This window comes from Salvelinus alpinus, chromosome 2 (assembly GCF_045679555.1).
Source record: "Salvelinus alpinus chromosome 2, SLU_Salpinus.1, whole genome shotgun sequence".
Taxonomy (NCBI): domain Eukaryota; kingdom Metazoa; phylum Chordata; class Actinopteri; order Salmoniformes; family Salmonidae; genus Salvelinus; species Salvelinus alpinus.
Genome location: NC_092087.1, coordinates 71,390,450 through 71,404,320, shown reverse-complemented (window position 1 = coordinate 71,404,320; position 13,871 = coordinate 71,390,450). Strand labels below are relative to the sequence as shown.

General features: G+C 42.0%; 1 protein-coding gene across 1 annotated transcript; it reads right to left on the bottom strand.

Moving 5' to 3' along the window:
* Positions 1–148: 148 nt before the first annotated feature.
* Positions 149–13,779, bottom strand: LOC139567632 (neuroblast differentiation-associated protein AHNAK-like). The gene is made up of 6 exons (XM_071389014.1): positions 13,647–13,779; positions 8,763–8,819; positions 8,373–8,493; positions 8,054–8,226; positions 7,458–7,620; positions 149–5,982 (listed from the first exon to the last, which is right to left on the bottom strand). Exons 2-6 carry the CDS (start codon positions 8,763–8,765, stop codon positions 452–454), a joined length of 5,991 nt encoding a protein of 1,996 aa, XP_071245115.1. The 5' UTR covers positions 8,766–8,819; positions 13,647–13,779; the 3' UTR covers positions 149–451.
* Between the last annotated feature and the right edge of the window lie 92 nt (positions 13,780–13,871).

The following is a 13,871-nucleotide window of genomic DNA, read 5'->3' as shown; positions in this document are numbered from 1 at the left end:
TTTATAAATACATTTTATTGATAAAGCCTACTGTTAGAATTGGGTCAGAATAATGAAGCCTAGGCTAATGAATTTTGAAGTTGTTTTGAATTAATCATTTTGTTGAATTTATGTAAAGAAAGATAAAACAAAGATTTATAAAAGTTACTAAATCCCATTAAATTTTATTACAATGTAGCAAGTGTAGAGTAAAAATACCATTCGAATAGCTTATCAGCAGAACATAACAAACCTTTCATACATTTTTTTAATCACTTGACAAAAGAAAGCTTTACACATTAGTTTTCAACATGTTCATAACAAATACCAATCAATTTACATAAAAAAGTACAAATAAGTGCAAATAATCTGATGCTTGTTTTATATGTAACAGACGTTTTCTGCATTATGTTTCAACAGAAGATTGTGATTCAAACCAGCCTAAAATGACATTTAGTCAGTTGTCTGAATGCTATATAAGCTTTGAAAGCCAGAATGTTGACCCTTTTAAGTTCTCATCTTCTGGAACTTCAAGGTCCATATTTGATGCACTGAAGTCGAGACTTCTGAGTGTATGAGATCTACGGTTTGACTCTTCCTTGTGATGATTTTTCGGCCTCCCGGTTCCGTCTGGTACATCCCCTTTGAGATGTTTGGGAAATACAGTGACAAAATATCCTTCTTGATCTTCAGACATTTTGCGGTTTGAACCATGAGTAAAATTTGGCGTGGACGTTCCAATTTCAGACTGTTTTGGACTTCTCCTTTTTGTTCTGCCAGTTTCACCAGCTGGGGCTTTCATATGATGTTTATTGCCCTTGAGGTCAGTTCTACTCAAATGTAAGTCTGGCTGTGAAACCTCTACTCCATACCTTGGGGGTGGGAGTTTAGGGACTGAAGCGTTAATACTGGCAAGACTTGAGTCTATATCAAGGTCTGGTATTCTTGTATGACTGCCCAATTTAGAAGTCTTGGATTTGGACATTTTGAATTTCCCTGTGGAATCATTAAGGTCTGAACCTCTCAGTTCCAAACCAGACACTTCATACTCAACTTTTGGCAAATCAATGTCTGCAATGGGATAACTGGCCCTTTCTTTGACCTTCCTAGACTTCCTATCAGTGTGTGGCAGTGTCACTTCTGCATTTATGTCTTCTGCTTGCACTTTTATATGCGCTCCACCTGGGATATCAGACCTGCGTTTACTATGAGATGACACTTTGTATTCCGGGCTTCTGATATCAGCTTTGGGTATGCTCAGGCTGACATCTGGGTGACTAACTTTCAAGTCTGGTGCTTTTAGATTCACTTTAGCCTTTGGAGGAGAAATGTCATTTCTTTTCATAAAGTCCATATCTGTACCTGCCCTTAGATTGGGACTTCCAAACTGAGGCAATTTAAAGGATGGCAGTTTGAATTTTTCAGATTGTATAGCAATGTCACTGTCTGGCAAATTGAGATCAGCTTGGGGGCCTTTGAGGTTACCAGAGGGAACATTTATGTCTAAATCTGGACTACCGATCCCTGTGTTTACTTTCGGGGCTGACAAGCTTATGTCCGGTCCATCGATGTCTACATCTATTCCAGGATCTGGACCTTTCAAGCCAGAAAGGCTGAATTTAGGCATTTTGAGTTGGGGCATTTTGAATTTCCCAGAGGGTGAATCAATGTTCATATCTGGAGTGTCTACATCTATCTTAGGGGCTTCTAGGTCAACTGTAGGTAGGTCCAGGTGTGGTGAACCAATCCCACCTTTCATCTTTGACAATTTAAAACCTATGTCAGCACTGATGTCATGATCTGGTCTTTTTGGACTAGGCAACACAAATGTAGGCATTTTGGGCATTTTGAATGAAGGAGTGTTGATGTCAAAATCAGGGGCTTTGATGCTATCATTTGGCCTCTCTATGGTTGGAACTCTGAATCTACCTGAGGGCATATCTGGAGCATTGAGGTCTAGTTGGTGCCCTCTGAGATGACCCTTAGGTAGTCTCAAATCTGGGGGACTGATTCCCCCTTTTAGCTTTGGGGCTGAGAGGTCAATATTGGGTAAATCATAATCTACATTTGGGCCAGATAGTCTGAAATCAGGCATTTTTAGACCTGTTTTGGGACCTTTGAGGTTAGCTGTGGGGGCATTGATATCTATATCTGGGCCCTCTAAGTCTCCATCAATGTCAACATCTGGTCTCTTTAGTCCCCTGAATTTAGGCATTTTAAATTTGGGCATTTTTAATTTCCCAGAAGGTGCATTTATGTCAATATCTGGGGTATTCACATCTAGTTTAGGGGCTTTGAGGTCAGCATCTGGTAAATTAAAATCTGGGGAATCAATTCCCCCCTTTATCTTTGGGGCTTTGAAATTCAGTTTTGTGGATTTTGGCATTTTACCAGACAGCCCAAATTTGGGCATTTTCAGTTTACCAGAGGGGCCATCAATGTCCAGATCAGGAGCACTCAGATCAACCTTTGGTTTCTTCAATGTAGGTACTTTGACTTTACCGGAGGGCATATTAAAGTTGACATCTGGTGCATTGATGTCTAATTTGGGGCCTTTGAGGTCTACATCTGGCAGATCCAGATCTGGGGGACTAATTCCCCCTTTAAACTTGGGGGCTGAAAGATCTAAGTAAGGCCCCTTAACTTTTGGTCCAGAGAATCCTAAATCTGGCATCTTGAAAGTTGGCATTTTGAGTTTTCCTGATGGACTGTCAATATCAGTGTCTGGAATGTTTAGGTCTGCTTTGGGACCCTTGAGTTTGGGAGATGACAAGTTCAGATCTGGTCCCTCTATAGTGCCATTAATGTCAACATCTGGTCCCTTTAGGCCTCTGAATTTAGGCATCTTGAATTTCCCTGAGGGTGCATTGATGTCAAGATCTGGAGCATTCACATCTAGTTTAGGGGCTTTGAGGTCAGCATCTGGGAAATTCAGGTCTGGAAAATCAATTCCCTCCATCTTTGGAGCTTTAAGATTTAATTTGGGAGATTTTGGCATTGTACCAGACAGCCCAAATTTAGGCATCTTGAATTTCCCTGAGGGTGCATTGATGTTGAGATCTGGAGCATTCGCATCTAGTTTAGGGGCTTTGAGGTCAGCATCTGGGAAATTCAGGTCTGGAAAATCAATTCCCCCCTTCATCTTTGGAGCTTTAACATTTAATTTGGGAGATTTTGGCATTGTACCAGACAGCCCAAATTTAGGCATCTTGAATTTCCCTGAGGGTGCATTGATGTCAAGATCTGGAGCATTCACATCTAGTTTAGGGGCTTTGAGGTCAGCATCTGGTAAATTCAGGTCTGGAAAATCAATTCCCCCCTTCATCTTTGGAGCTTTAAGATTTAATTTGGGAGATTTTGGCATCGTACCAGACAGCCCAAATTTAGGCATCTTGAATTTCCCTGAGGGTGCATTGATGTTGAGATCTGGAGCATTCACATCTAGTTTAGGGGCTTTGAGGTCAGCATCTGGGAAATTCAGGTCTGGAAAATCAATTCCCCCCTTCATCTTTGGAGCTTTAAGATTTAATTTGGGAGATTTTGGCATCGTACCAGACAGCCCAAATTTAGGCATATTGAATTTCCCTGAGGGTGCATTGATGTCGAGATCTGGAGCATTCACATCTAGTTTAGGGGCTTTGAGGTCAGCATCTGGGAAATTCAGGTCTGAAAAATCAATTCCCCCCTTTATCTTTGGAGCTTTAAGATTTAATTTGGGAGATTTTGGCATTGTACCAGACAGCCCAAATTTAGGCATCTTGAATTTCCCTGAGGGTGCATTGATGTCGAGATCTGGAGCATTCACATCTAGTTTAGGGGCTTTGAGGTCAGCATCTGGGAAATTCAGGTCTGGAAAATCAATTCCCCCCTTCATCTTTGGAGCTTTAAGATTTAATTTGGGAGATTTTGGCATTGTACCAGACAGCCCAAATTTAGGCATCTTGAATTTCCCTGAGGGTGCATTGATGTCGAGATCTGGAGCATTCACATCTAGTTTAGGGGCTTTGAGGTCAGCATCTGGGAAATTCAGATCTGGAAAATCAATTCCCCCCTTCATCTTTGGAGCTTTAACATTTAATTTGGGAGATTTTGGCATTGTACCAGACAGCCCAAATTTAGGCATCTTGAATTTCCCTGAGGGTGCATTGATGTCGAGATCTGGAGCATTCACATCTAGTTTAGGGGCTTTGAGGTCAGCATCTGGGAAATTCAGATCTGGAAAATCAATTCCCCCCTTCATCTCTGGAGCTTTAACATTTAATTTGGGAGATTTTGGCATTGTACCAGACAGCCCAAATTTAGGCATCTTGAATTTCCCTGAGGGTGCATTGATTTCAAGATCTGGAGCATTCACATCTAGTTTAGGGGCTTTGAGGTCAGCATCTGGTAAATTCAGGTCTGGAAAATCAATTCCCCCCTTCATCTTTGGAGCTTTAAGATTTAATTTGGGAGATTTTGGCATCGTACCAGACAGCCCAAATTTAGGCATATTGAATTTCCCTGAGGGTGCATTGATGTCGAGATCTGGAGCATTCACATCTAGTTTAGGGGCTTTGAGGTCAGCATCTGGTAAATTCAGGTCTGGAAAATCAATTCCCCCCTTCATCTTTGGAGCTTTAAGATTTAATTTGGGAGATTTTGGCATCGTACCAGACAGCCCAAATTTAGGCATCTTGAATTTCCCTGAGGGTGCATTGATGTCGAGATCTGGAGCATTCATATCTAGTTTAGGGGCTTTGAGGTCAGCATATGGGAAATTCAGGTCTGGAAAATCAATTCCCCCCTTCATCTTTGGAGCTTTAAGATTTAATTTGGGAGATTTTGGCATTGTACCAGACAGCCCAAATTTAGGCATCTTGAATTTCCCTGAGGGTGCATTGATGTCGAGATCTGGAGCATTCACATCTAGTTTAGGGGCTTTGAGGTCAGCATCTGGGAAATTCAGGTCTGGAAAATCAATTCCCCCCTTCATCTTTGGAGCTTTAAGATTTAATTTGGGAGATTTTGGCATCGTACCAGACAGCCCAAATTTAGGCATCTTGAATTTCCCTGAGGGTGCATTGATGTTGAGATCTGGAGCATTCACATCTAGTTTAGGGGCTTTGAGGTCAGCATCTGGGAAATTCAGGTCTGGAAAATCAATTCCCCCCTTCATCTTTGGAGCTTTAAGATTTAATTTGGGAGATTTTGGCATTGTACCAGACAGCCCAAATTTAGGCATCTTGAATTTCCCTGAGGGTGCATTGATGTCAAGATCTGGAGCATTCACATCTAGTTTAGGGGCTTTGAGGTCAGCATCTGGGAAATTCAGGTCTGGAAAATCAATTCCCCCCTTCATCTTTGGAGCTTTAAGATTTAATTTGGGAGATTTTGGCATTGTACCAGACAGCCCAAATTTAGGCATCTTGAATTTCCCTGAGGGTGCATTGATGTTGAGATCTGGAGCATTCACATCTAGTTTAGGGGCTTTGAGGTCAGCATCTGGGAAATTCAGGTCTGGAAAATCAATTCCCCCCTTCATCTTTGGAGCTTTAAGATTTAATTTGGGAGATTTTGGCATTTTACCAGACAGCCCAAATTTGGGCATTTTCAGTTTACCAAAGGGGCCAATATTGTCCAGATCAGGAGCATTCAGATCAACCTTTGGTTTCTTCAATGTAGGTACTTTGACTTTACCCGAGGGCATATTAAAGTTGACATCTGGTGCACTGAGGTCTAATTTGGGGCCTTTGAGGGTTACATCTGGCAGATCCAAATCTGGGGGACTAATTCCCCCTTTAAACTTGGGGGCTGAAAGATCCAAGTCTGGATTTTTTACCTCAAAGTCAGGCCCTTGAACATCTGGCCCTGAGAAGCCAAAGTCTGGCATTTTAAAACTTGGCATCTTTAATTTTCCAGATGGGCTACCAACATCCAAGTCTGGTCGTTTTAATTTGGAAGATGATAAGCTCAGATCTGGTCCATCCAAGTCTTCATCAATGCCAACGTCTGGTCCTTTAGGGTCTGAAAGGGCAAATTTAGGCATCTTAAACTCTGGCATTTTGAATTTTTGCATCAATGTCAATATCTGGAGTGTTTACATCTAATTTAGGTGCTTTCAGGTCGACTTTGGGTAAATTCAAGTCAGGTGCATCAAGCCCACCTTTTATCTTGGGAGCTTTGAGACTTACCTTTGGTGTTTTTACATCAGCATAAATGCCCAGATCTGGTCTTTTTAGGCCAGAGAAGCCAAATTTGGGCATCTTCAGTTTACCAGAGGAGGCATCCACATTGAAATCAGGAGCTTTGAGTTCTGCATGTTGTTTCTGTAGTTTGAATTTACCTGAGGGTATGTCAATATCTGGAGTACTGAGGTCAGGCAGACGGACGTCTAATAGACACATCTCAGCCGCTGAGAGGTCCAGGTCTGGAGTTCTAACTGTTGGTCCAGATATATCAAAGTCAGGCATACCAAGACTTGTTGTGTTGATCTTCCCAGATGGGATACCAATGTTTGCATCTGGTAACTCTAGATCTATTTTGGAACCTTTAAGGTCCACTGAAGGTAAATCTAGATCAGGGTCATTCATGTCAGGAGCACCAATCAAAGAGGTTTTAAGATGCATGTTTGGTGTCTTTAAAACTGCATCAATGTCTAAATCTGGTCCTTTTGGTACTGTGCGAGAGAGCCTAACCTTAGGCAATTCAAAATAACCAGAGGGATCATCCACATCAAGGTTGGGGTTTTTCAGTTTCTTGGAGGACCAGACTCTGATTTTACTTGAAGGCATATTCATCATGCTGACATCTGGGGCTTGCAGATCTAGATTAGGACCATTGAGATTAACATCTGGTGTTTGTAGGTCTCGTTGGGGACCTTTGAGATTAACTCCAAGCATATCTTTATCTGGGATCCTCATATTTGGTGTATCAACCTCAAGGCTGGGCACATTTACTCTGGGTCCAGAGAGGCCCAAGTCAGGCATCTTAAATTTGGGCATTTAGAATTTTTTAACTCTTTCAATATCAAACTTTGGGGTGTTGATATTTAAAGTAGGTCCAGTGACAACCTCCTCTGGTAGATTGAGCTCTGCTTCCAGGACATTGATATCTCCTACAACTTTGGGAAGTGGATCTATAACTTTCAGGTCAAGATCAGGGCATTTGAGCTCAACTTCGGGCAAAGACATATCAAATTCTAGAACATCGATAGCATCTATATCAGTTTCAAGATATGGCCTTTCCAGGTTAACTGATGGAGCATCAATGTTTAGTGACCCATTTAAATGAGGCAGGGAGAGATCTGATGTACTAATGTTGGCATTAGGCAATGAAAGTTCTCCACCGCGAGCATCAGATACCTTTGACATCAAGTTCAGGCACCTTTAACTTTGGAGCAGAGAATTTGAGGTCTGGAGACTCTAGATAGGTAGGAGCATCTACTTTGGGTGTCTCCACAACTGGGTTATCCGTGGTGAGGACAGGGAGTTTGAGGTCACCTTTCACTTTAGGCTTGTCCCAGAGAGGTCCCGGTCCCTTGCCCTTCACCTGTCCATTATGGGAGCCTCTTTCCCCAGCACCTGCAGGTTGTCCAGGGCTGTCATCCGTCATGAACCTATTTATTTTGGCATTGTAGAGTCTATTATATGAATCCTTCAGCATCTGTGAAGAGAAACCAATCCTTTAAAGGGACAGTTCGAGATGTTGGCAATGAAGCCCTTTATCGACCTCCCCAGAGTCAGATGAACTCGTGGATAAAAATGTTATGTCTTTGCCTCCAGTATGAAGGAAGTTGGAGGTAATTTTACTGGGCCAATGCTAACTAGCATTAGCGCAATGACTGGAAATTCTACAGGAACAGCTAGCATGCTAGCTTTCAGTCATTGCGCTAATGCTAGTTAGCAACTTCCTTCAAACTACACGCAGAGACATAAAAATGGTATCCACAAGGTTATCTGACTCTGGGGAAGTAAATAAAGGGCTTCATTGCCAACATCTCAAACTGACCCTTTAACAAACAACATATTTTATCCAGCAACCTTCTGAAATAATTTCCCCCCCTGCTTATTCTATTTACTAACTATATTCCACAAACCTCATCTGGTGCTTTGATGCTGTCCAAGGTCCCCATACTCTTGCTCAAATTATTTTTCGTCAGAACTTGAACCTTCTCATCAAATCCATTATCATCCATCAGCTTCAGTATTTTCAACACATCGTCTTTCGAAAGTTGGTCAAAGTTGATTGTGGCACCCACAATTTCATCTCCTGAAAAAAAAAGATCTTCACTGTTACACTGTATTTTACTGTTCCACAAAATTCAGACAACAATCCAAAATGTGAAATTTTACATTTTCTCAAAGCAATGTAAGTACCGCAACAAAAAGTGTATACATTAAATAAGAGACTCATACCTTCTTTGAGCCCGTGATTGCCAGAAGAGCCACCGATAACGCTGGAGATGACCAATCCTCCTTTTTCTGATTCCTCCAGCATCAGCCCCTCAGAGAGGCTCCTTCCCCTACGGTGACCAGGCTAAAAGCAGATATACAAAGGTAGGTGTGTAGCATCAGCATTGGTCATGTTTCAATAACCCAAACATCAAATAGAATTTCAACAATGAACTTAACATTTTTATTTACAATAATTTTTTTATAGATTTTTTTAATGGAATTCACTTCCAGAAAGCAATGTTGGGGCATAGGTATTTTTCAAAAAGTAAATTTCCTTTTGCTTAGCTTATTGTGTTGGATTATGCTTGTTATTACCATTATCGTGGCTAATGGATGAATGATCTCACATACCATGATTCTCCTGATGTTTTCACAGCAGCCTTTAATGAAACGCTCTTCTGTTTAAACCTGTTGAGGAGGAAAAAATCTATTGAAAATAAATTCTCAGCTTGGTTTCACCACAACTAAAGAGGGACTATGGAGGGGTAACCTGTTTACATGGTTGACACCCAGGTAGCTGCACCTTTGAGGTATTTGAGGTGTGGCCTTGGGAGATGGAGGGAACAACAGGAACAAGTTTGTCCAGGGAAATAGAGACAAGTGCACTATAGTCGGGTGTACACTCAGAAGTGACCACACCCACCACTTTCTATTATGAAAAGCTTGCTGTGGCAGGGGCTCAAATTAAGTTATTTGTAAACAGTATAAATTGTGTAAGTGATTTGTGTCACATGCTTAGTGAGACTGCTGCTCTATGAGCAATAACTTGTGTGCTTTGCTACCAATTCCACAATGATCACAATAATCATAATTTACTTCATCATAATCATCAAATACCTCCAAAATATGAATATGTAAAAATATTAATCACTCAGATTTACTAAACTACACTGAGTATACCAAACATTAGGAACACCTAATGGACCCCCCCTCCCCTTTTGCCCTCAGAACAGCCTCAATTGGTCGGGGCATGGACTCTACAAGGTGTCGAAAGCGTTCCACAGGGATGTTGGCCCATGTTGACTCCAATGCTTCCCACGGTTGTGTCAAGTTGGCTGGATGTCCTTTGGGTGGTGGACCATTCTTGATACACACAGGAAACTGTTGAGTGTGAAAAACCCAGCAGGAAACTTAAATCAGTTTTACCTCATTTCTATCAGCATGTTACATGTGCAACCAGAGGGGAAACAATTCTAGACCACCTATACTCCACACACAGAGACGCGGTCAAAGCTCTCCCTCGCCCTCCATTTGGCAAATCTGACCATAATTATATCCTGATTCCTGCTTACAAGCAAATATTCAAGCAGGAAGCACCAGTGACTTGGCCTATAAAAAAGTGGTCAGATGAAGCAGATGCTAAACTACAGGATTGTTTTGCTAGCACAGACTGGAATATGTTCCGGGATTCTTCCGATGGCATTGAGGAGTACACCACACTCACTGGCTTTATCAATCAGTGCATCGTGGTCTTCATCCCCACAGTGACTGTACGTACATACCCCAACCATAAGCCATGGATTACAGTCAACATTCGCGCTGAGCTAAAGGGTAGAGCTGCCGCTTTCAAGGAGCGGGACTCTTAACACAGAAACGTATAAGAAATCCCGCTATGCCCTCCGACGAACAATCAAACAGGCAAAGCATCAATACAGGACTAAGATCGAATCGTACTACACCGGCTCCGACACTCGTCGGATGTGGCAGGGCTTGCAAACTATTACAGAATACAAAGAGAAGCACAGCTGAGAGCTGCCCAGTGACACAATAGCCTACCAGACGAACTAAATTACTTCTATGTTCGCTTCGAGGTAAGTAACACTGAAACATGCAAAAGAGCATCAGCTGTTCCGGACAACTGTGTGATCATGCTCTCCGCAGCAGATGTGAGTAAGATCTTTAAACAGGTCAACATTCACAAGGCCGCAGGGCCAGACGGATTGCCAGGACGTGTTCTCCGAGCATGAGCTGACCAACTGGCAAGTGTCTTCACTGACATTTTCAACCTCTCCCTGTCTGAGTCTGTAATACCAACATGTTTCAAGCAGACCACCATAGTCCCTGTGCCCAAGAACACTAAGGCAACCTGCCTAAATGACTACCGACCCTTAGCACTAACGTCTGTAGCCATGAAATGCTTTGAAAGGCTAGTCATGGCTCACAACACCATTATCCCAGAAACCCACAATTTGCATACTGCACCAACAGATCCACAGATGATGCAATCTCTATTGCACTCCACACTGCCCTTTCACACCTGGACAAAAGGAACACCTATGTGAAAATGCTATTCATTGACTACAGCTCAGCGTTCAACACCATAGTGCCCTCAAAGCTCATCACTAAGCTAAGGACCCTGGGACTAAACACCTCCCTCTGCAACTGGATCCTGTACTTCCTGATGGGCCGCCCCCAGGTGGTAAGGGTAGGTAACAACACATCCGCCACATCCGCCTTCAACACGGGGGCCCCTCAGGGGTGCCACCTCAGTCCCCTCCTGTACTCCCTGTTCACTCATGACTGCACAGCCAGGCACGACTCCAACACCATCATTAAGTTTGCTGATGACACAACAGTGGTAGGCCTGATCACCGACAACGATGAGACAGCCTATAGGGAGGAGGTCAGGGACCTTACCAGGTGGTAAGGTGATTTCAAAGACTCCAGCCACCCTGGACTGTTCTCTCTGTTAGTGTAAGGGGTGCGTAACTGGTGGCAGGGAAGTCATCAGAAGTTGTGACAGTTAGACTGTTCTCTCTGTCAACGCACAGCAAACGGTACCGGAGCGCCAAGTTTAGGTCCAAGAGGCTTCTAAACAGCTTCTACCCCCAAGCCATAAGACTCCTGAATGGCTAATCAAATGGCTACCCTGACTATTTGCATTGCACCCCCTCCCCCTTCTAAGCTGCTGCTACTCTCTGTTATTATCTATGCATAGTCACTTTAATAACTCTACCTACATGTACATAATACCTCAATTACCTCGACACCGGTGCCCCCACACATTGACTCTGTACCGGTACCCCCTGCATATACCCCCGCTATTGTTATATACAGCTGCTCTTTAATTATTTGTTATTCTTATCTCTTACTTTTTGTTTAGGTATTTTCTTAAAACTGCAATGTTGGTTAAGGTCTTGTAAGTAAGCATTTCACTGTAAGGTCTACACCTGTTGTATTTGACTCGTGTGACAAATACAATTTGATTTGAGTTGTTCTTGACACAATTCAGTGCGCCTGGCACCTACTACCATAGCCCGTTCAATGGCACTTAAATGTTTTGTCTTGACCATTCACCCTCTGAATGGCACACATAAATGTCTCAATTGTCTCAAGGTTTAAAAATGATTCTTTAACCGGTCTCCTTCCCTTCATCTACACTGATTGACGTGGATTTACCAAGTGACATCAATAAGGGATCATAGCTTTCAGTTGGATTCACCTGGTCAGCAATGTTCCCTCTAGACTGCGCGCTCCCAGCCCCGAGACTGCTGCGCAGCTCCCCCGGGAGAAATATCAGCCCACGGAGAGACGTTCTCGAGCAGTGGACACCAACTGGTTGATCGATTTTTATATTTGTCTCGGGCTGTTGATGGTAGGTGTACCCGATTCAGCTGCCTGGCAGGAGAACTGTTGCGATTTTGAACCATTTAATGTGTCTGAAGGTACAACTCTGCCTTCCCAATGGGCCCGGAGAGCCAGTGTACTATATATCCAGTGTACCATATATCCAGTGTACCAATCCGAGGGCTCAGATTACCATGTCTGCAGTAATTTAGCAGGCATAAAAGAAAACTACAGCAAAGTTGAAACTGTCAGATTTAAAAACGTTTTAAACCATGCGAGACTGTCAATGAATTTTTATGAGTGTGTTCCTGTTTAAGTTCTTACTCAGCACTGTCAAGGCTTTGTATTCAACACTTTTATAAACCATAAAATGTGCATTCTTCCTATTTCCACTCAGCATTACAACAAGCACTGCAGTAGTAATGAATGAGCACTGGTGTAAAGTACTAAAGCAAAAATACTTGAAAATACTACTTAAGTATTTTTTGGGGGTATCTGTACTTTACTTTACTATTTATATTTTTGACAACTTTCACTTTTACTTCACTACATTCCTAAAGAAAATGATGTACTTTTTACTCCATACATTTCCCTGACACCCAAAAGTACTCATTACATTTTGAATGCTTAGCAGGACAGAAAATTGTCTAATTCACACACTTATCAAAAGAACATCCCCGGTCATCCCTACTTCCTCTGATGTGGCGGACTCACTAAACACATGCTTCGTTTGTAAATTATATATCTGAGTGTTGGAGCGTGGCCCTGAATATCCGTAACATGAGGAATTTGAAATTATTTATACTTTTACTTTTGATACTTAAGTATATTTTAGCAATTACATTTACTTTTGATAATTAAGTATATTTAAAACCAAATACTTTTAGACTTTTACTCAAGTAGTATTTTAGTGGGTTACTTTCACTTTTACTTGAGTCATTTTTTATTCAGGTATCATTACTTTTGTTCAAGTATAACAATTGGGTACTTTTTCCACCACTGTGAATGAGTAGGAAAGTGTATCGATAGGCTTGCGATATTGTTATTTTTAGCAGCTTGGGTCTTTTTTAATATTGAAGAATATTTAACTTACTCTGTTCATAAGAGAAACATCATGAATTTGTGCATGCGGCAGAAATAATGCGGTGGGACTCGAGTTTTGCCATCAGCTGGAAGACGGTGACCCGTTTTGGTCAGTGTCAGTGGTGTAAAGGGAGAGAGGAGGGATGTAATCAGAGCTGTAGTAGGCCTATATACAAATATACCATTGCCATATATGGCAGGTTGTATTTTATGAGCTCTCTTTTGACTCAAGACAAACTGTATGCATGTGAATATTTAACCTTTAATATGTACTGTACTGTACATACTACTGTACAAAAATATGCCAATTCAGTGTCAAAATGTATGGTTCCTCCTACTCTAAATGCATCCTTAATATCTTTTTTCAGGTATAAAATGTTTCACATCAGCATATTAAAACATGATCCATGCCAATAGCTACTGTAGACATTTGCATTACAAACCTGCACATACTGTTGCAAACTTGACACTCGTCTAGCTACTACAACGATTACATCATTGTGTACTTCTTAAACAATAGCAATAGTACTTGGCACCATATGGTCTGGATGGAGTACTTAAGCAAAAGTTGACCACAACTCTTACCTTAGGCTCCATTGGGCAATTTTGACTGGGTTTGTTCTTGTTATTCAGCCATTGAAGAGTTTAACTGCCAATGTGAGAGAGTTGCGACACTGTGTTATCGGTCCCTGCCGTTTACTCCTGTAGGACTGCCTACCCCGTGCCTCAGTCAGCGAAAGCATTCTCTCCCCAAAGCAGACAAACTGGTTCCACATTCGGCATGTCTTTCCAGCTGCACACTGTCACACA